The 22870-nt window shown below is 40.5% G+C and overlaps 1 protein-coding gene across 1 annotated transcript in view; it reads right to left on the bottom strand.

The window, feature by feature from the left end:
* The window catches only part of ATP10B (ATPase phospholipid transporting 10B (putative)), a 104998-nt gene that overhangs the window by 65391 nt on the left and 16737 nt on the right, over positions 1-22870 (bottom strand). Inside the window, 2 exon segments of the mRNA XM_047091453.1 lie at positions 2528-2613; positions 20623-20827. Coding sequence (XP_046947409.1) covers positions 2528-2613; positions 20623-20827 — 291 coding nt within the window.

Raw genomic sequence — 22870 nt, 5'->3', positions numbered from 1 at the left:
AGGATCCACAAAAGAGTGAAAACATATGATATCTGTCTTTCTCTGTATGACTTATTTCACTTAGCATAACACTCTCCAGTTCCATCTACGTTGCTACAAAAGGCCATATTTCATTCTTTCTCATTGCCACATAGTATTCCATTGTGTATATAAACCACAATTTCTTTATCCATTCATCAGTTGATGGACATTTAGGCTCTTTCCATAATTTGGCTATTGTTGAAAGTGCTGCTACAAACATTGGGGTACAAGTGCCCCTGTCCATCAGCACTCCTGTATCCCTTGGGTAAATTCCTAGCAGTGCTATTCCTGGGTCATAGGTTAGACCTATTTTTAATTTTTTGAGGAACCTCCACACGGTTTTCCACATCAGCTGCATCAGTTTGCATTCCCACCAACAGTGCAAGAGGGTTCCCATTTCTCCACATCCTCGCCAGCATCTATAGTCTCCTGATTTGTTCATTTTCGCCACTCTGACTGGAGTGAGGTGATATCTCAGGGTGTTTTTGATTTGTATTTCCCTGATGAGGAGTGACATTGAGCATCTTTTCATGTGCCTGTTGGCCATCTGGATGTCTTCTTTAGAGACATGTCTATTCATGTCTTCTGCCCATTTCTTCACTGAATTATTTGTTTTTAATGTCCACTTAGGTTTTTGTTTTTTTTTTTTTTAAATTTTTTTTTTCAACGTCTATTTATTTTTGGGACAGAGAGAGACAAAGCATGAATGGGGGAGGGGCAGAGAGAGAGGGAGACACAGAATCGGAAACAGGCTCCAGGCTCTGAGCCATCAGCCCAGAGCCCGATGCGGGGCTTGAACTCACGGACCGCGAGATCGTGACCTAGCTGAAGTCGGACACTTAACCGACTGCGCCACCCAGGCGCCCCTATGTCCACTTAGTTTTGAGAGAGAGAGAGAGAGAGAGCGTGAGCAGGGGAGGGGCAGAGACAGGGAGACACAGAATCCAAAGCTGGCGTCAGGCTCTGAGCTGTCAGCATAGAGCCCAGCGTGGGGCTTGAACCCATGAACTGCAAGATCATGACCTGAGCTGAAGTCTGATACTTGACTGACTGAGCCACCCAGGCGCCCTTGATTTGCAATTCTTTTGATTCTAACAAGAGAATGTTTCACAGCTGACTTGGGATGAATCAAATCCACAAACCACAGCATGAGGGAGGGCCTCTTTGCTGGGGCAGGTGGCAAGCTCTACCTGAACAGATGTCTGCAATGAATTCTCCTCTTTGCCAGGAGCTCAGGCCCTTCTCTGCCTGTCTCCATCTGTGCTGTGTGTTTGGAAATAATATGTGTTTAAGAGCTGCTGGTTATCTTGTATTGTTCTTATCCTTTCCCCTCTCATACTGCTCTTCATGACATCCCATACACGCCTGAGAAAATGTGGGTAGAGAGAAAGCACAGACATCTGCCTTCTAAGAAGTCTACTTAAGCTTCATTCCAGACTTGCTTGGTCAAGAGTTTCCCTTATCAAGCAGAGCTCTGTTCTGCACAACAAGAGGAAACACACTGGAGCTGAAAGACCTGAATTTAAGTCCTGGTGCTGTCTGGTACCTATTGTGCACCTTTGGGTCTATATGGAAAAGCCTCAGATCATCAGATTCCCTATCTGAAAAATGGAGATCATAATACTCATTTCCTTGGGTGGTTGTACAGATTCAATGAGGTGATGTCCCGTGTAAGTACTCTAAAGGCTATAAGGGCATTTATTCACATCTGTTACCACCGCTTGTTTTTGGTCTTTCTCTGCATGAAGTAGTCTGATGTGGGAGCAGAAACACAGTAAGATTCTGAGGCCAAACCAAAGTTGAGGCATAAGAATAACAATTGCAACAGCGCAGCTACCATTAACTGAGTGTTTACTCGGTGCTAGTTGTGCTAAGGGCTTTTCATGTGATAACTTAATTCTTCGAAAAGTCCTATGATGTAGATCTCAGAATCTTTATTTAACAGATAGGAAAACCAAGACCCAGAGAGGTTAATTTACTCAAAGCCAGGTCTGTCAAACTAAAAAGTCCCTGTTCTTACCTGCGATGCGATACAAGCTCTTTTAGAAAACTGACCTTAATGACATCATACTAGCTTTTCCTGAGAGTGTAGTCTGATTGTTAAATTTAACCCTGAAAGATAATTAACTGCCATGCTGGCAAAAAAAAAAAAAAAAGAGTAGGAAAAGTTTCCCAATTTAGGTTTCTCTAGCAGTTTTTAAAATGTTTACTTATTTATTTTGAGAGGGAAAGAGAGAGAGCACGAGCAACGGAAGGGCAGAGAATCCCAAGTAGGCTCCGCACTGTCAGCTCAGATCCAACTAGGAATCAATCTTACGAACCAAACCGTGAGATCATGACCTGAGCTGAAATCAAGAGTTGGACACTTTACTAACTGAGCCACCAAGGTGCCCCTAGCATTTCTTTAAGGCAAAAAGCAAGACACATCCTCAGGACCCCAATGCTTCTTTCTTTGGCCCTTTCAAGAACAAATGTTTCCAGCAGCACAGGGGCATTAGATACTTACATATAACCCTTAAACTCGTTGAGGTGGTTGTTGGGTTTCTCACACACGATGGTGTTGCAGAAACATTCGGGTTCGAACTGTACCTCCTGTGTGTGAGAGAGATCACCATGAGGTTATTAATTCAGAGGAATTCAGTTTTAATGGGATCACTAGGAGAGCTAATCACTGTTAGAAGCACTGTGAATAAGGTAATCCCTGCTTTGTCACACTGCAAGAGTTATAAAATGTGAGAAGAAAAGTGAAATCCTCATTAAGAAGGAGGAAGTAGGTGCAATGAAAATGCTGGAAAGTCGGATGTAGGGCAGAGGGAGGCTCCTGCCTGGCTCACATTTCTCCGGCAGTCCTGGGTTTGAGTTTCCTGACCAGCACTGTCCAACGGAGCTCACAGCGATGATGGGAGTGTCGTAAGTCCTCACTGCCCAATGTGGAAGCTACTAATCATGTGTGCCTGGTGAAATGTGGAAATAGGACCAAGAAATCGATTTTGAAATTTTATTTAATTTTAATTAAAGCTAAATAGCTACATGTGGCAGGTGGCTACCACATTGGGCAGCACAGAAATAATAAAAAAGAGATTATAAATCACACCACCTAAAGGTAACCAGAATTAATATTCTTGTGTGTATAATACTTCCAGGGTTAAAATACATATATACATATGTATGTGTGTGTGTGTGTGTGTGTGTGTGTGTGTGTGTGCGTAAATTGTACAAAACACATACATGTATAATGTGCACACATTTATGGATTTTGGAAGATGAGATGGTGTTCATATAAACTGAAAGTTTTTACATCTTAAATTTTTTATACATCTTAACACCTGGATAGAAACCTGGTGTATGAATGCCACCATGTTCATTTAACCATTTCACTAGAGAACAGTTATATTGTCTCAATTTGTTTTTCTGTTGTAAACATGATGTGAAAACTGTAGCCAATAAACAGGCTTTGCTGTACTCTTGCTTCTTCTAGATGCTGTGATGAGGACATACTATATATATTTATATAAATATATATAAATATATAAATATATATTTTAGAGGGAGAGGGAGAGAGAGGGAGAGAGAGAGAGGCAGAAGGAGAGGGGGAGAAAGAATCCCAAGCAGGCTCCACACCCAATTCAGAGCCTGATGCAGGGCTTGATCCCATGACCGTGAGATCATGACCTGAACTGAAATCAAGAGTTGGATGCTCAACCGACTGAACCAGCCAGGTGCCCCACATATTATTTATTTTTACATTTATAATTATTCTATGAAGAATACTAATCATCCTCTCTTTAGGGATGGAAAAACCATGGCTCAGAAGGGTAGGTAGGCTGCTCATAGCTGTACCAGCACTGGGATTTGAACCAAAGTATGACTGCAGGCCCCTTGTTTTCTACTTGCACAGCATGCTGCCCCCTCCCGCCCAAGTAAACATTCCTATAGCTAAGTACTTCAGACACATTCTTGCCTTTTTCTCCATGATTTCTCTTTCATTAGGTTATCTAGTTGTACAATATCTTAGAGTCCAATGTTGGGGGCAAGGGACACAACTGGAGAAGAGGAGATCTTGCTTTCTATCCACGTTGGCTAATACTCCCTTCAATTCTCAAGCCTCAGTTTCCTACTCTGTAGACTGGGGCTAACACCACCTTCCCTGTCCATTTCATTTGTGTCTGGAAAGATAGAATTCATGTGGAAAGTTTTAGCAGATGTAACATGCTATGTAGAAGGAAGGAGTGTTAAAGATGGGATTAGAAATGGTTTCCTGGGTAGAGCTTTCGGCATGGGGCCTGAATTTATTGCCAAAAGCTTCAAGGTACAGCTGTTCAAAGGGGCAAATTGATTAGAAGAAATGATAGCATTTTCTGGCTTCGTATAAATATACTGTCCATTGGATCTGTGGGGGCGCCAACATAAATAAACTCTCCACTCACTTGAAATAAATTACCCATCCAGGAGTTTCTAAAAATATGGTCCTTTTCTCTCCAGGTATCGATTCTTTCAGGGACAAACACTTGCTGAGTCCTGAGATGATGACAAATCACGCTGTAATTTGTCAGCTGCTTTCATGCCTCTGATTAAGCCGTGTGCTTCACTCTGAGCTATACCTCTCGGCTCATTGCAGGCTTTCTAAATCCAAACTCATTTCAGGTATGAGTGGCAGCGGGTCTCAGAGCTAATGATCCTGCTGCAGTCAGTCCACGGTGTCTGTTTAATCATACCCAGCAGATGCCAGCAATGTGAGGTTTGCGACTCTTGTCCCTTAGCTGGGGCTTCCTGGTCACCTTCCTCCTCAAGTGTCCCTTGTTCTCTTTTTCTTCTGGGAACTGGCCTTGGGTCCTCTGTATCCCTCTATCCTGGAGAGGTGACTTCGCCCTTTCTAATTACCTTTTCCCTGGGCTTCCTACTTCCTTCCTCAAGATGGGCTGTGAAGAGGGGCATGTGGGTCTTGCTACCTTCCAAGATAACCTCTCAGGATTACTTGTTCTGAAGGACTTGCTATGGCCACTCCAGGGAGTTGCCAGGAGAACCAAGGATAGGAAGGCATGGGGGGGAGGTGGACTATATGAAACCCTATAAATCTGTCAGGGTCATTATTTTTTATTTTTAATGTTAATTTATTTATGAGAGACAGAGCATAAGCTGGGGAGGGGCAGAGACAGAGACAGAGACAGAGAGAGAGAGAGAGAGAGAGAGAGAGAGAGAGAATATATCCAAAGCAGGCTCTCTAGGCTCTGAGCTGTCAGCATAGAGCCCATTGTGAGGCTTGGACTCATGAACTCTGAGATCATGATCTGGGCCCAAGGCTTAAGCAACTGAGTCACCCAGGTGTCCTGAGGGTACTCATTTTAACCTTGGTCAGAAGTTTCTGATTCCCTTCTGATTCATTACCACACAGCTCTTTTTAGCTTGCGGATGTAGCCTACCTATCTGACATTTCTTTCCGACTCAGCCCTTTACCTGAGAAAGCCCCACTAATAAGCAAAAAGGCCTGGGGAGCCATCAGGGTCCAGGAAAAGATAAAGCCTTTCCAGAGAGGAAGGTGTATGTCTCTGCAGTTCTTCAGGCCAGACCCACCTTCTCTGAACACACACAATGTGCCAGGCACCTGTCATTAGGTTCTCACAGTAACTGGTAGATGTGCAAATGGAGACTGAAGTAAAGCAATTGTCTTGTGGCTGGTAACAGGACCATGACTGCCCCTCAAATCACTGGAATCCAAAGCTAATTACCATCATTGTTGTCGCCATGGTCAATTGGTGTTACCATCATCGATATGTTTAATCCTTTTTGTCCTCCTATTTTTACTGTTCTTGCCACAGCACTTATTGAGTGCTTGCTGTGTGCCAAGAACCAACTAAATATCTTATATACACTATTGCCTTTAAATTACACAATAATGCTATCAGGTAGGTATGATTATTATCTCTATTTTACAAGTGAAGGAATTAAGGTCAAGGAGATCCAGTGATTTTCCCAGTGACACACAGATAGCAAAATGAGAACACAGGATTTAACCATAGGACTTCTGATGTCATATGGTTTGCTCTCTTAAACCATGGTGTTATTTTGATGCACAAAGGAAAGATCAGTGTTTAAGGTCTCCTCTTGGCTCCATTTCCTTTCCTATGTTCCTTCCCTACTTTTTATAATTGAAGTATCTGATATAATAAATAAATTCATATATGTGGAATTAAAAAACCAACCCCCAAAACACTGAGCTAATAGATCTAGAGAACAGATTGGAGGCTGCCAGAGATGGGGTGAGTGAAATGGGTAAAGGGGATCAAAAGATAATAAACTTTCAGTTAAAAAATAAGTCATGCAATGCAATGTATAGCAAGACTATAGTTAATAATATTGTACTGTATATTTGAAAGTTGCCAAGAGTACATCTTAAAAGATCTCATCACAAGAAAAAAAATTATAACTATGTGAGGTAATGGATGTTAACTAGACTTATTGTGATTTCACAGTATATACAAATATGAAATAATTATGTTATGTACCTAAAACTAATAAGTGACTTATATCTTAATAAAAAAATAAGCAAACCCCAATGCCTAGAAATCGTCATTATTATCATGATCATGATCAGCATCATCCTTTTTAATATGGGTCAAATAAGGAAGCATAAAAAAACTAAATTACATAATATTGTCATGCTGACCTTTGATTTGCCTCTATTGAATGTTTTCGATTGTTTCTAAAAGATTTCTATGTTTTATGAAAGGTTTTTCTTATAGTCATTGGCTCACTCTCATCCTTTTTCTTAAGATCTATATAGACAGCTAGTTGGTAGGCAGGTCAAGGCATTTCTAGACCAGAGTATCTCAACTTTGGCACTATTGACATTTTGGGCTGGATAATTCTTTGACTTTTAGCAGCATTCCTGGTCTTTAAGAACTTGATACCAGTAGCACTCTCCCCTTCTGCCAGATGTGATGACCAAAAATGTTTAAGGACATTGCCCAGTGTTTCCTGCATAGAACTGAGCATTGCTTTAGAACAAATTCAGGGTAAGGAGATATAAAGTTGCCCAGATTGAGAACACCCTCTAACCTATCTGTCCATCAGGAGAGGACACGATAGGATTTTTTTTTCCTTTCTCTTCAATTGGAAAAAAAAAAAGGTTAGGTTTTTTGACTGGGGGGGAGGGAGGGTCCTAATGACTTGTAATAAGAGACATCTGCATATATCACTCTATACTATATAAACTATGGAGTCTATTATATAAGCATGGTGGGGGTTTCCTTGCAATATATGTACTGTGCTAAGGTTAAAAATAAAAGGGAACTGATAATGGAAAAAAGTGAATTCCTTGTCTAAAATATAGTAGAAAATATATAGAAAAGACCACAACTAATAACCAATGCAATGTGTTATCTTTTCCAAGTATATTTGCATTTTAAAGTGGGGTACCTTCAAAGGGTAGAGGTTAAGACCCTACCTAGATAGGGGACATTCTTTTGAGGATTGTATACATACATACATACATACATACATACACACACATATACATATATTAATTTTTTAAGCACTTAAGAGGGTTTTTTTTTGCCACCTCCTCTGTGAAGCCCACCCAAATCTCCATAGACCCTTTCACCCCAACCAATGAGAATTGTTCCTTTTTATGTGCTTCCACATCACACTGCTCATGACTCCATTTAACACTTACATATCTGAATCTATGCTTCCTCTCATAGCCTGCTAGCTTCATCTGGGGCATCTCCCATAATACCTTGTGGCAACAGGCATACCACCAAGACTTGTTGAGATAAGGTTAGTACTGGAGAGGGTGATATTAGGAATGTATATATTGAAAGGTGATGGATGAAGAGATGAAAGGAAGACCTCTCTGTAAAGATCACCCAAAACAATTGGGAAAAGCCCCAGGGACAAATCTTAACTTTGATTCATGGGAATAGGACTTCTTCTTGTAAGGAAATTCTTTGGCTCAACTAATTAAAAAAAATAGATAAAGTCCTAGATCCCAACATTCCAACATGGGCCAGACTAGGCTCTTATCCATTCATTCATGTATTCAAACATTTATTGAATATCCATTATATATGAGGCATGGGGGAAAGTGAGAATCAGAAAGAAGGGAGAGTTTCTTCACTATTTTTTTAAATATTTATTTTTGAGAGAGAGTGACAGAGCATGAGCAGGGGAGGGGCAGAAAGAGAGGGAGGTACAGAATCTGAAGCAGACTCCAGGCTCTGAGCTGTCAGCAGACAGCCCAACGTGGGGCTTGAACTCATGAACCATGAGATCATGACCTGAACCAAAGTTGGACGCATAACCGACTGAGCCACCCAGGTGCCCCACCAGGGAGAGGTTTCTGACACAAGTCAATTATTGCAATCATAAAATAACTCAAAACTCCCAGATTATCCCAGGTACATCAATGGCAATATGTATAACCCCTTCTTTGGGGTTAAGGTATCCTCACTGACTTACGGCTCAGAACCAACAAGCTGCATCCCCCAAGGACCACTGGGAAGGCCAAGGTGTAGCAAACAGGATGAAATATGTTCTAGTAGCCAGAATAGGCTATTTCCCCTGCACTGACCTCAACTTTTATTTTCCTAGACTTATTTTCCACTGTTCTTCACAAATGAATTTCAAGTTGATTAATAAATATGATTATATAAATGTATTAAAGAGTTTTTTAAATTATTTGTAGTAGATAGTTGCTTTCTGGCTACCCACCTTCCAATCTGCTCTCTTTTCCTTAACAATCCTTTGACTTCCTTTTGAGAAATTACCTCTCCTCTGTGCTTTGTAATGTTGATGAATTCTAAGTCAGGATGCCCTTCCCATTAGACTTGCTCACTCTGGGACTTTGACTTGAGTGCAATGACTCAAGGAAGGAAAAACAAATGAGATCATGAAGTAATTGCTTCTTCCAATACTCTCCCATTGCACTGAGATTTCCTTTTTTTGGTTCTTTTTTGGGAGCTGGGGTTTCAACTTTCCTTTGATTCTGTGAGCCAGACTGTGTGATTCTTCTTCCCTTCTACCCTACCTCCCACCACATTTTTGCAAGGATACTATTTTGCTTAAGTTAGCCAGAACTATTTCTGCTTCTTGCAAAAAGAAGTCTGATAAAAACAGTGGCCTATTCATTTGCATGGATAGATCTCCATCTTTAAAAACTAATGATTTTTATTTATTTGGTGAAATTGCAGTTCACAAAATGCTGCCCCTTATTTACTTGATCTTAATCGATCTTCCCAGATTTCCTGTAGAGAGTTCAGGACAGGTTAGTCCCATTTAATTGGAAAGAAAACTGAGTGTTGATTGTACTAAGTAGCTTGCCCAAGGTCACACAGCTCATGAGCACCAAGGTTTGTCTGATTCTAAAGCTTATACATGTCCTTTCCTTGATGTAAGCATTTAATGCTATCTGCCCACAGGAAAAAAAAAAAACCCTCTGGGCCTCTTTCATGCTTATTTGCAGGTTTTCCATATTGATAATTCTCTTAAACTTCCATTGCCAAGCTCAAGTGTTAGACTTCTTAAGGACCCATGTGTCCACCACAGACAATAGCAATCTCTCCTTCCTTTGAACAGACAATTCTTAATATCCATACTACTCACTTGGAACTTGTAATATCTTACACTCTTAATAGTTAAATACCAAGCCATTTCTACAAGCCAATTGGTAGATTCAACATTGCAACTTATCTACAAATCCCTATATGCAGCAAGAAGCCATCTGTAGACAGAGTAAAAATAAGTCTCATACACATGGTTTTCCAATTTCTGCAGGGATTCTTGAGATCAGCAAATTACAAATCCAAATCCACAGCTTTTTGTTTTATTTTCATAATAATGGACAAAGGACAATTGCTTTCAGGTATGAGGGTTGGGGAGGGGTAAGGTTTTCAAAGATTTTTGATAATCACAAAGGGTCTTTAAATTAAAAAAAAATAGGTACCCACAGTCTTTAATTCTTAGAGGATAAGAAGTATACTTTAGATCACTTTGAAACCCCACCACGGTCATTAGGAAATATTCAAGAAAGAGTCTGTTAGTAGAAGAGAGACAGAAGTCAGCTAAATTTTTTCCTTAAACGCAGAATGTACTTATTTACAGAGTTTTTACTTTGATCCAGGGACATGTGTGAAAAAGAATTGAATCCGGGATGACCAAGCTTTGGTGCAGCTCTGTCTCTGTTTCTACATGACCCTCAGGGTAGATGACTAGAAAATCAGCCCCATACTGGAGAGAGGATGGCAAAGCAGAACTAAGTCTTTGTGGAGGGCTCATGGAGGCGGAGCCAGGTTTCAGATACACAGATTACAGCCTTCCAGGGGCTACACAGGAGATACACCGCACGCAACCTTAGGAGAATACTCTTTAAAGTTTCGCTTCTTTTTTAAAGCTTATTAGTTTGGAGAAAGCTCAAATCAAATGTTCTTCACTCCCTAGCTGCTGATCCAGGTGACTGAGGTTTCCTTCCTGGCATACAAATAAGCAACCCTCTGATTTCTGAGAATTCTGTCTGAAAAATAATGACAGTTACCAGCATTTGATAACCTTCCTGTCCCTGGCCAGTGGTTGAGGTTCTTTTCAAGATAACCTGCAACAGAGTGACTGGCAGTTACTTTCCTTTCTGACTCTAGGTGAGGAAATGATCTGCATATGCAATCACCTGGGTGTGTGTCCCTGCCTGCCCAAGAGATTCCCACCAAAGCACACAGACTGGGTTACAGGGCTGTGGGCAGGAGATGCGATCTAAGGATTCCATACAGTCTTGTGTGGCCTTTTTTCAAGTGTACACATGTTCTGATTCTTATTCAGGGCTAAGACTAAATTTAATCTCAAAATCAAGTTATGACATTTTCCAAGCTATAAGGCATAGGTGTGACATGCCAAGAAAATACTGGGAAAAGAATGATGTTTTCTGTCATTCTTAAAAGGAAACAATTACTAATTGTTTGTGGGACTGTTTATTAATAAATGTCTTTGTGATTCCCTGTTAGAGTATAGAGTCACAGCCTCTCTCTCATTTACAGCTGAACACTATAGCACCTGGCACAGAGGATATATTCAAGGACTCACTGGTGAATCAGTGAGTGAATACATGATACCTGAAATATGAACATCTGCCACCAAGTGGGCAGTGCTGCCTTAACAGAATACAGTGTTAAACTGGCAAATTTTTTCTGCATCCGTTTTTCTTGCTGTGGATAACTGAGACCAAAGAAAGTAACATGACATCCAATATTTTGTACCTCATATTTTTGGCAAAGAAGATCACAAAAAAGACAGTATGAATTCTGGTTTGAGAAACTTCAATATTAAGTTAGTCACAGAAGAGATGACCATAATGTGTCACCTCTCATGAACAACAACAAAATATCCTAGCACAGATCTAATCAGATACTAGTTGGGTAAATGAATTTATTGACTGAAACACAGTGAGGTAGGCACTACTGCTGAGAGTGATAAGTCTATGGAAGCACAGAGGAAGGAGAGATTCACTCTGGGTACATTGCAGAGGATGTTGTGGAGGCAGAGAGAAGGCAGATAGGGAAGGAAGGTTTTGTAAGCAGGAATACCACTAGGGGCATGGGAGAAAGACAGACAAACTCAGGCCTCTCTCCTTAAGGATAGAGGAACTTGGTCAACAGTAAGTTGGGTGTATATAGCATAATTATATAATGGATATTTATTGCTGAGCCACTCAGAACTCTCCTGCACCTAGACCAGTTTCCACCATACAGTTGAAGCAGAGGATGCCTTTCCCTCTGGCCTGAGTTAATTGGTCTAGGGGTGGGTACATAATACCAGCCAGACCAACCTGTGTCTCTTTCCCAGTCCCTCTCAAGAGGTGAAGCTGTGAGTGTAGGTCTGTTTGTGAGAGATGAAAGCCAAATACAGAGAGAAACACAGACAAAAAAATGAGCATTGCACTGATGGATTCCAAATTTCTGGTTGACATGACCCTAAGGCCCAATTCACCCTGTTTTCTTTCAATAAAGTCTCTGTCTAAGCTATTTTCTTTTTTAATTTTTTTTAACGTTTATTTATTTTTGGGACAGAGAGAGACAGAGCATGAACGGGGGAGGGGCAGAGAGAGAGGGAGACACAGAATCGGAAACAGGCTCCAGGCTCTGAGCCATCAGCCCAGAGCCCGACGCGGGGCTCGAACTCACGGACCGCGAGATCGTGACCTGGCTGAAGTCGGACGCTCAACCGACTGCGCCACCCAGGCGCCCCTGTCTAAGCTATTTTGAATTGGGGTTCTGTCACATGCAGTCAAGAGTCTTGACTAATCCTTATACTAGATTGGTATGGTTCTCCTTTGAGGCATCAAATATTTCCCACATTGGGCTGAAATACTCACAGTTATCCTTAGTGGTTAAGACTGTGAAGACCACTATCAAAATGTAAATATGTTATCATGGGGTAGGGAGACAGTGGGAAAGAAGAAAACTTGAAGCTATCATTTATTAACACCTTTAGATGATCATATATTTCATATAACCTAGCAGAGCTTCCTCATAAGGCCCTAAAGGGACAAAAATTAAAAAAAGACTTTTTAAAAATGTTTTCTAACATTTATTTGTTGTTGAGAGACAGAGTGAGACAGAGCACAAGCAGGGGAGGGGCGGAGAGAGAGGGAGACACAGAATCTGAAGGAGGCTCCAGGCTCTGAGTTGTCAGTACAGAACTGGAAGCAGGGATCTAACCCATGAACCATGAGGCCATGACCTGAGCCAAAGTCAGACGTTCAACCAACTGAGCCTCCCAGGCACCCCTAAAAAAGACTTTTTAATAGAAGTTTTCAAATAGTGCTAAACACTGGGAAGGAGAAGGGATCTCCCATGTTTGTGGTGTGTGTGTGTGTGTGTGTGTGTGTGTGTGTGTGTGTGCGTGCGCATGCCTGCGCACACGTTCATGCCTTAGAAGACCTCTGGAGGGGAGAATCACCAAAAAAAGGTCAGAGGACTGCAAAAAATAAAAGTAAGTTTTTTTTAGGGTTGTGTCCATCATGGTCTCATTACTATCATTGCAAATAATTGTATAGTTTCATTATTTTCATATTTGTGAAATTGTATTTATTTGAGAAATAAAATAAACATGTAAAGGGATCTAAGAATTACTTTAGCAAAGGGAAAAATAATCAGGTACATCCAAATTGCCTTCCAAGTTTGGCATAACCCTGCATTAGCTGAGGAATCTTTGATAAGATTTAATCTTTTAGAAATTGTTTCCCCATCTTGAAATTATTACTAATTCTTCCCTTTCTACTTCTAAGGATTGTTTGTGTCGAATATCAAACTACAGTATACTTTGTACTACAGAGGCTAATTGACTTTGTCTAATGTGGGAGAAGGACTTACATATTTAATATTGGTGAGGTTGTGTAAAGACCTCTAGTCCTGAATTTCAAGTACCAGCATAAATCCTCATCTATTTAATCTTTAAAAAGTTCTAGTTCTGTCCATTTAATGGCACAGAAATAATGATCAATCTAATACCAATATGTACCTTCAACATGTACTTATTGTGATTTCTAAACACCATTTTCTCTTAAAAGGGACTAGATCTATTGAAGACTATTGAGGTCATGAAAAAGAGCTCAGGAGCCAATGTGAAGAAGGTCCCACTGGCTAAAAATGGGGCAATCAATAAAGATAACAAACGCACTGATTTGACACACATCAAATATGTTTAAATCCATGAGTGCATATTGATAGTAAAATAGACAAACTCATTGGTCACCTGTGCAGGATGGTAGGGAATCAATTCATGCAACAGCGACATATCCACCCACAAACACAAATCTAACCTGAATCAGATTTAGGCACTAGCTCTAACTGCCAATTTACAGAAATACAATGAACAGGGAGACATGTTAAATGACATAACTGGGAGACAATGCGATCAGCAAAATCCAGACTATGGGAAATTTCATAGAACAAACAATCTTATTTATTCAGCAACAAGAACTAAATATACAAGAGAAACAAACAAACAAACAAACAAAAAAGAAAGATGAATAGGGAACCTATCAAATAAAGGAGAGTTAAGCTTATCTAAGTGTTTAGACTTATTTGGATTCTGCTTTTTTTAAAAAAATGTTTTTATTTATTTTTGAGAGACAGAGAGAGCAAAAGTGGGGCAAGGGCAGAGAGATGGGGGACAGAGGATCCTAAGCAGACCCTGCGCTGAAAGCAGAGAGCTTGATATGGGGCTCAAACTCATGAACCATGAGATCATGATCTGAGCTGAAGTTGGATGCTTAACTGACTGAGCCACCCATGCACCTCTAGACTTGTTTGGATTCTGATTCAAATAAACTGGAAGATATTGAACACTGAATTGAAAGTTGATATCAAGGAATTAATGCTAATATTTTAGGAATGATAATGGTATAGGGGCATTTTTAAGAAATCCTATCCTTGAGAGATAGATATTAAAATGTTTGCCAGTAAAATGTTGCAACATTGAAGATTTGCTTTGAAATAAATTGCAGAATGAAGAGGGTGAGGCTATTGATAAAACAAGATTGATTATGAGTTGATTGTTGAAATCAGGTGATGGGCACATTAGAAACTTATCATATTATTCTCCCTACTTTTGGATATGCTTGAAAATTTTCATAATAAAGAGTTAAAATAAGATAATCCTGAGTTTAAGTTCAAGCTTAGTCCACTGCTAGCAGGGTTACTTAACTCATCTGTCAAATGGCGATAATCAATGTGCTTATCTCACAGGGTTATTTATGGGGAGTATAAAGAGATAACAGGTATAAAACACTTAGGAGAACTGCCTATGGCACACAGTATATGTTTAATCAACCTATCTGTTGATATTATTTATTATCATCATATATCATCATGTAGATTTTATATTAAAGGGATACTAGAAAATTTGATCTCTGCTCAACATTTAAGCAGTGGATAATAGGTAGAAGGGCTATCGTTCTTTTTTTTTTAATTAATTTATTTATTTTGAGAGAGAGAGTGTGTGAGTGGAGGAGGGCCAGAGAGAGAGAGAGAGAGAGAGAGAATCCCAAGCGGGCTTCATGCTGTCAGCAGTGTGGAGCCCCAACGTGGGTCTTGAAATCATGAATCACAAGATCATGACCTGAGCTGAAATCAAGAGTTGGACGCATAACCAACTGAGCCACCCGGGGGCCCTGAAAGACCCCTTAGAGTCTTTCTTAAGGAAACGTGGAACAGCCTGTCAGGGGCAGGTTCCATTACAAAATCCACCAGGAAAGAGACTTTTTCTCTGGTTGTCAGGGCAGGCAGAGTTGAGAGAACATCTACCTTTTGCTTCATTCCAGGTGCATCATCAGTGAACCACGAGGGTGATAAATAAATAACTCATTTACCCTATCTCAATCTTTTGGCAAAGTGCTCTGCTGCCTAAGTATGTTAAAGTCAGTGTACACATTCACTGCAGAGGATCCAAGCTACAATGGTTCTTCATAATTGAGAAAATGGTTTAAAATCACTAATCATCATGGAATGCAAGCTAGTTAAAAAGGAGAGTCAATTAAAAATCTTTAATTTGGGCAATAAACAGATAAGCACAGTTATTACATTAATCATTGATGCCCTTGGCCACTGCTTTCAAACTTTACTGTGCACAGGAATCACCTGGGGATCTTGTTAAATTGCAAATTCCAATTGAGTTGGGGCAGGGCCTGAAATTCTGCATTTCTAACAAGCTTCCAATTGATGCTGAAGAGGTTAGTCCATATATCATACTTGCTGTAGCAAGCACTTGTTTAGTACTGGGAAATGATCTGACACATGTTTTAGTAGGACTTAGGATTCAGTGACTTGGATAAGATATACCCAGAAATATGTTTGATCTGAAATACTAACTGGAAGAATTCATTTCTGACTCTTTGGCTTTGGTAATTTACATCTACCAAAATAAATGTCACATACTCCTTTTCAGGCATTAAATTCCCAGTACTCATCTAGGAAATCCTTTTAAAGAAGAGATTTCAGGTATCAGAATGTCACCAAAGAGAAAATGGTACAATTTAATTCTCTAATAAAGTCCTCTGACCTGCTCAGCAGACCTTAGCATAAGACTAATTTTGGATCCCTTCCCTTTCCTCAGCAATGGGATGTGGGAATAAATACTGCAAGAATAGGTCAATAATTTTGTGAATTCCAAGATCACCCAGCATGATAAAAGTCTGAATTGAAAAAACAATTGGCCTCGTCCAAGTTGAATTCTGAGAAAAAGAATTTGAAAGCAACTCTTTGGGGGGCGCCTGGGTGGCTCAGTGGGTTGAACGGCTGGCTTCAGCTTGGGTCATGATCTTACAGTTTGTGAGTTCGAGTCCCGTGTCGGGCTCTGTGCTGACAGCTTGGAGTCTGTTTCGGATTCTGTGTCTCCCTCTCTCTCTGCTCCTCCTCCACTCATTCTCTGTCTCTCTCTCTCTCTCTCAAAAATAAATAAACATTAAAAAATATTATAAAAAAAAGAAAGCAACTCTTTGGAAACCTTGAGAATGATGTCTCATGTCACAGGAGGAAATTACTTTTGAGAAGCTCTTTTATGTTTATAATTTCATTGGAACCTGTTTGGGTAAGTGGAGAATGAATTGCCTAAGTCATGAAGATTGTTAACTTCTCTGTTACTGCTCACCTGCTTTGATCATGTGTGCTTCACAATCCAGGTTAATTTTCCCCCCAAATTTTCATGGGAATGCTAGAATTATTGTCTTGAAGAACAGTTCTGAAAACTCAGGGTTAAAGTTTAAAATATCTGTTGCCTGCAGATCTTCTCAGAGACCTTACTATGTTGATGTATGCTGGACCCTCTAAGAGAGGTTGACAGGACACAGATTTTTCCATCCAGATTTGACCATGAACCTTGTTTTTCAACAACTCTCTCTTGAGATAAGCATTTGGCAGACTTCACTTTGAGAAATGCTGATATAGGGGAGCTGGGACAAAGTTTGTCTTAGTGATTTTGAATTAACAGAATATACTAATCTCTCATCATCCACAAGATGTAAAAATGAGTGTGGGTGTACGAATGGGGTGGAAAATTTCTAGAAATCTGTTAGTAAAAACCCTCTTGGCAAGGTGAAGGTATTAACCCCTAGGGATTTAGAAGGCAAACAAACAAAAGCCATTGATACTTATTACTTAAGATATAAAATTTCCATACAAACCATATCTGTGGGTACTCAAAACCTTCTCTGAGACAATGGTAAGATATGCTATTTCTATTCCTCAGAGTTTCATCTGTAAAGGAGGATAGATATATCCATCTCGCAGGGTGGTTGCAAGGACTAACAGGGACAATGCATGCAAAGAAACTAGCACATGTAAGAAGCACGGAGATGGTAGTTTTGTTTTTATTATTAAAAGTGTTTTTTGTAGGTGCCCAAGGTGACACAGGTGACACCTGTTGTACAGGTTTTCAAGAAGGTAGTAGGTTCATGTCGAGATCATATGGGGGAACATTTAAAACATATGCATGCTTGACCCCTACTCAGTCCTGGTGAGCCATAACTTAGTGATAATGTGGAAGGATGCATGTATATTTTTAAAAGATTCTGTGGTAATTATGGTACATCTTGAACACCTCTAATGTATTTGGGACAAATCCCTAAATTGTGATCCCACATCTCCTGTAGTAGTCCTGGAATGTGTTCCTTGGAATAAAAGGTTTCTGTGGTTAAGTGTTTAGAAATGGTACATACTCATACCTGTCCCCTCTCCTCCTTGGGCTTACCAAAGTACCTGAGAAGTCTGGCAGAAATATTTGAAATATTTGAAAATTTGTAACCTAATGTCTTCTGTCTTTTTGATTTTGCAAAATGTATTTTTCTTGCAACTGTCATCAATGTCTGCCCAACACATTTGAGAAATGCTATAGTATAGAGTTAGAAGAGAATTCTACCTATATTCAGAAATCTTTTTGCACTGATGACATAAGGGAGAAGCAAGATAGCAAAGAACAGCCCAGATTCCTTTTTCAGGGACCTGGATAAGCCTACTTTTATTCTTCCTACCATGTACTACTTATATGTGAAAAGAATATTAAAAATGATAAATGTGTGCTTTCAAGTAAACATCTCTGGGTAAACTCTGGGTAATAGTCAATAGGCCAGGGAGATGAGCTGCTACAAACCTTAAGAGTTGAGACTTTGGATAAACTTGGTTTTGAATCTTGTTTCAAGCACTTCCTGGCTCAGTGACCTTGGACAAGTAACTTAACCTTCCTATGCTTCATTTTCCTCAGGTGTATAGTGGGGACAATAATAGCCCTCTCTCAGTGGGGATTTGTGAGGATAAAGGAGATAATCATGCAAAGGCTCAGTAAGGACTTAATAAAAGTACGTCATCATTATAACTATTATTACAGAAATGGAAAAACACACTTAAGCAAAGTGAGGGGGAGAATGAAGGAACAAATAGAGAACGCTAAAAACCTTCAAGCTCAAATAAATCTTCTTCCCTTCACAAATGAATTTAACTTTTTTTTTTTTTTTTTTGTAAATCATTATGCCAACTACCCTGTGAGAATTCAGGGTTAGAGTTTGAGAGATGTTATTAAATTGGATGGTCTATGGCACTGGAGTGTGAATGACCCTTTTATCTGGCTCTTCATTCCAGTCAAATCCCAAACTATCTGACTAATTAAAATACAAGAAACAGCTTGGGAGCTGCTGCCAGAGACAAAAAGAGAAGCTACTGGTTGAAACTCAACAACCCTGAAAACCCGCTGCCTGAGAGAGAATAAAGAGGACTCAGAACGGAGATGAGGAGATTGGGAAGGGGCGGCAGAGGGGTAGGTTTGTAAGCAAACACACGTTTCACTGCTCCCAGAGCTTTGTAAAATAATGAAATAGAATAGAAAGCCTCAGAGTGCTTTGCATGTAGTATCAGGTGGCAATTTTACATCTCACATACACACATCCACCTGTGTGTGTTGCACATGCATAATATGTATTTCTTACTGTGAATTATGTTTAAAGAAGCTTAAAAGTCTCTGATCTAGAGGGCAGGCCACAGGGCCCTGAGCCAGGAAATAGATTGCTGTGTATCTAGAATGGCTTTGTGAACTTTCCTCAGATCCTGCCCTTGTAAACTCTAGGGTGATTTGGTGAATGTGGTGGGTACAAGCAAAGGAGAGAAAACTTAGACACCCAGCACCAGTGCAGTGACTGACTTGGGTGGGGCCTGGAGACCCCACTCTCACTCTGAACGTGAGAAATGACAAGAAAAGCAGATGGCAGCCATGTGGTCATGGTGGTTTCCATGCCCAGGGCAGTAAGTGCAGCTGAGGTATCAGCAACAGACCATTTACTGTGGGCCTACTATGCACCAAGCCCTATATTTCATTCGCTCCTTCCTTTATCTCATGTGAATCTCATAACAGAACTAGGGGAGAAACACGCAGAGGCGAGAGAAGAGACTCCTGAGGAATCCATCGTACCAAAGAGATTTTGTGAGAACTGCTCATCCGGTGCTTTGGGAGGGGCAAAGTGAGGTAAGTGGAGTTGTCTTCTCTCAAGAAGTTTCAATCTAGATAACCTAACTCTAGCTTATGATAATCTCTGAGGAATGAAGCACTTGCCTTCTCACCCATAAATCCCCTGACTCATCCAATTTCTCTCCTGCCGAAGACTGGCAGAATGAAGAAAGTGATAGAATTTTATTCTTTTCCATGTGCAGAGAAAGGTTCCAGATTGAAAATCAACCCTTTCAAGGGGATTTTTAATTAAAAATTGGCATATCAATCACACCCAGTTTCAATTACTCAACACATTGCCTATGAACACTGTTGATATTTACTGCAGACTATTTACTGGTCTCTTACTATATGTCTACCTTCATACTAAGTAATTACTATACATATTGTTCAGTCTTAAGAATCACTCTAATGGAGAAGGTACTATTTTTATACCCATTTTCCAGATGAGGGAATAAAGAAGTGAGAGAGGAGTAACTTTCCTGAGGTGACAATGCTAATAAATGGTAGTGTAGCTCTGTCAACCTCCAGAGCCTGGGCTCTTAAACCTCCAGACAATAATGACTTCCCCATGATGTTCAAGGTACCATATGTGTAAGTGTGGGGGTTAAATAAAGATGTTGACAATTGTTCTCTGTCTAGGAGGGAAGGTAAGATGTACACAAGTGAAAAAATAGTTAACAATACCTTCCTATAAGCTTATGCTGGGGTCAAAGTAGTACTAGAGAAGATTCAGGGAGGGAGAGGTTGAGGGAGCAGAGCTGGGCAGGATGGGCAGGGCTGCATAAACATGGAAAGCAGGTTGGTCCCAAGGGTAACCAAATAGATATTAGACTCCTTGGTTTAGAACAGAGACCACAGTTTCCTTAAACATAGTGGGCCCCCATTTAGGAATTCTGAGACTTTTAGCAAGTTATTTACCTTTCTTAAGCCTCAGTTTCCCCATCAGTGGTATAGGGATAATACCCATTAAGAGGCTTGCTGGGAAGATTAAGTGTACCTAAGTGCTTGGGAAAAGGAGGCATCTCCTACTTTTCCTCTGGCACCAGATTGAGTTCAGTTTTCCAGTGGAGTTGGCTTGCTTCTTCCCTTTGACCTCACCTTTGGAAATCTTAGAAAGATCCTTACCTGCTGTGAGAAGCCCTTCACAACACGCCTTTGTTTGAGGTTTGTCTCTCCATCCAGGTTGGCAGTTTCCAGGTGGCAGATCCCATTCGGGTCTGAAGAGAAGAGCAGGAGTATGTCTGCTGGGATGATCTCATTGCATTGCATTTGGATGAAGTCGCCCACACGCACATCCTTCCAGCACTTCTTCACGTAGCTCCGCTGTTTTCTTGGATGGGAGAACAACAGGGGTCAGAGTGAGTTTTAAGGTTCTCTAGAAAAATGAGTGAACAGAAGAAGGTCCCACCTGTGCCTAAATGTCCGCCAGGAAGCCTGTCGCAAGACTGTTTAGTATTTTACCTCCAAATGACCACCATCATACTCTCTCTAGAAAAGCTAAGCATGACCTATAGAATACCACTAGTAGAAGATCTGTTCTCACGATCATTTAGAGTTTTGATTGACTGCTGGCTGTTGACTGTGCTTAGCCTTGCTTCTTAGCCGAAGAAGGAAGAGGGAGAAGGTGACTACATAGTCATATTATTATATTATTATTATAGTACTCTTAATATACATAATTTTCCAGAATAGCTAGCTAACCTGTAGAAAGAAGGTTGCAAGGAAAGATTATTTCTAATTATGAGAGGAAAGTGGCAGTAGGAAAGTGAGGATATAGACCATTGTGGAGGAAGATCTGGGGCTGTGCTGAAACAGAAAACTCTGGGCAGTCAGGGAATTAGGAAGACAGCAACAGTAAGGTTGACAAGATGGGACCCATGGTGATCATAGAATCAGAGGGCTAAAGAAATCTGAGGAAATTATGAACTGTCTCTTTCTATTCAATTTATCAAGCTCAGATATAACAGTGGCAGCAATAATCACAAATGTAGGATTTCTACTGTGCCAAGCATTAATGTTTGTTAATACTTTATTTACTTGCATAATAACCCACTAGAATAGATATTGTTAGACCCAATTCACAAATGAGGAAATTGAGGGTCCAAGAAAAGTTTCCAAGGTCTTACAAAAATAGAGCTGAAACCTGAGACCAGGTCCAGCTTGACACACATCCCTACAGTTTTCAATGCTTGGAGATCCTACTGCCTCAAAAGTATCCCTCTCCCTCCTCGGGTCTCAGGTGGTTATGCAGCCTCAGCTTTTGCACCAACAGCAAAAGGACTCCCTACTACCCAAGGCAAGACATTCTATTTCAAGGAGCTCTCATCTTAGAAAGTCCTCCATCTACATAGCCAAATATTGAGCTAGATCTGCTCTCCTGGAGAGCCTGATATATTCCATCTTCTACCATTTTGTAAACATTTTAAGGCATTCATCAGGTGGCCCCTGAAATCTTTTGGGCTTCCCAAGTCAAATTTAACTTTCCAAGTGTCCTCTGTTATTCTTGTATGAATGATAGTTTCAAGAGCTGTCGAGGTGTGAGCTGTTTCGTCTAAGGCTGCATTTAGAAATGTTTCTCTTTAAATATGGGATGTGGAACCAAACCAATATTCTACATGTGGTCTTTTCAACTGAGCCCAGCTGGCTTGCAGCTGGATGCCTCTCAGACCAGCCAGGCCTAAGGAGGTAAGCTCTCCTTTGCTGGTTTTCTTTACGGATGCTGAACCCCTCTGGGCATGTTATTGCTTCAGTTTCTGTTAGAATCTGGGTGCCCAGGCATGACAAGACTACTCTTCCACAGAGAAAGAGATGTGACTGGAATTTCACTTTTCTCTTTTGACTTCATAAAAGTCCCTAAGAAGGATAAGGGCTTGAGGTCTTGCTTCCTCTTTGGTGCCCCCTGGAGAACCCTGAACAAGCCCTCCAAAGACCCCATTGTCCTTGTCATAAAAGATCTATGAAGATGACTCCCCTAGTCCCCTGAAATGAGTGTGCTTCTATCTGGAAGGCCAACCAAGGGAAGGTCTGATCAGAGTCTACAAAATAATCAGGGACATTAGTATTGGGGAACACCCTGCCATGCTAAAGACCCATAGAATTCTTTGGAAGTTCCCGTGGCTCCAGAAAGCACAGCACGGCAGCTACTGGCAAAATCAGTCGATGGGCAATATCACCCAAATGTCTATTGAAATCACCTCTGAGGATTTGGGAGGCAATGCATCTAGAGCATCTTAGTAATATTTCTTCTTTCCATGGAAAGACATTTAACAGGTTTCTAAACACTTTTTGATTCCATCAGCTTATTTTATCACCTTCTTTTTCCCCCGTGAAGAACAAGGACAGTCAGTCCCCACCCCCCATATTTATTTCTCTG

The sequence above is a fragment of the Lynx rufus genome, unplaced genomic scaffold (genome assembly GCF_022079265.1).
Source record: "Lynx rufus isolate CCGP_SWC_20201006 ecotype Redwood Valley unplaced genomic scaffold, mLynRuf1.p SCAF_1, whole genome shotgun sequence".
Lineage (NCBI taxonomy): Eukaryota > Metazoa > Chordata > Mammalia > Carnivora > Felidae > Lynx > Lynx rufus.
This window is presented reverse-complemented; position numbering and strand designations above follow the sequence as displayed.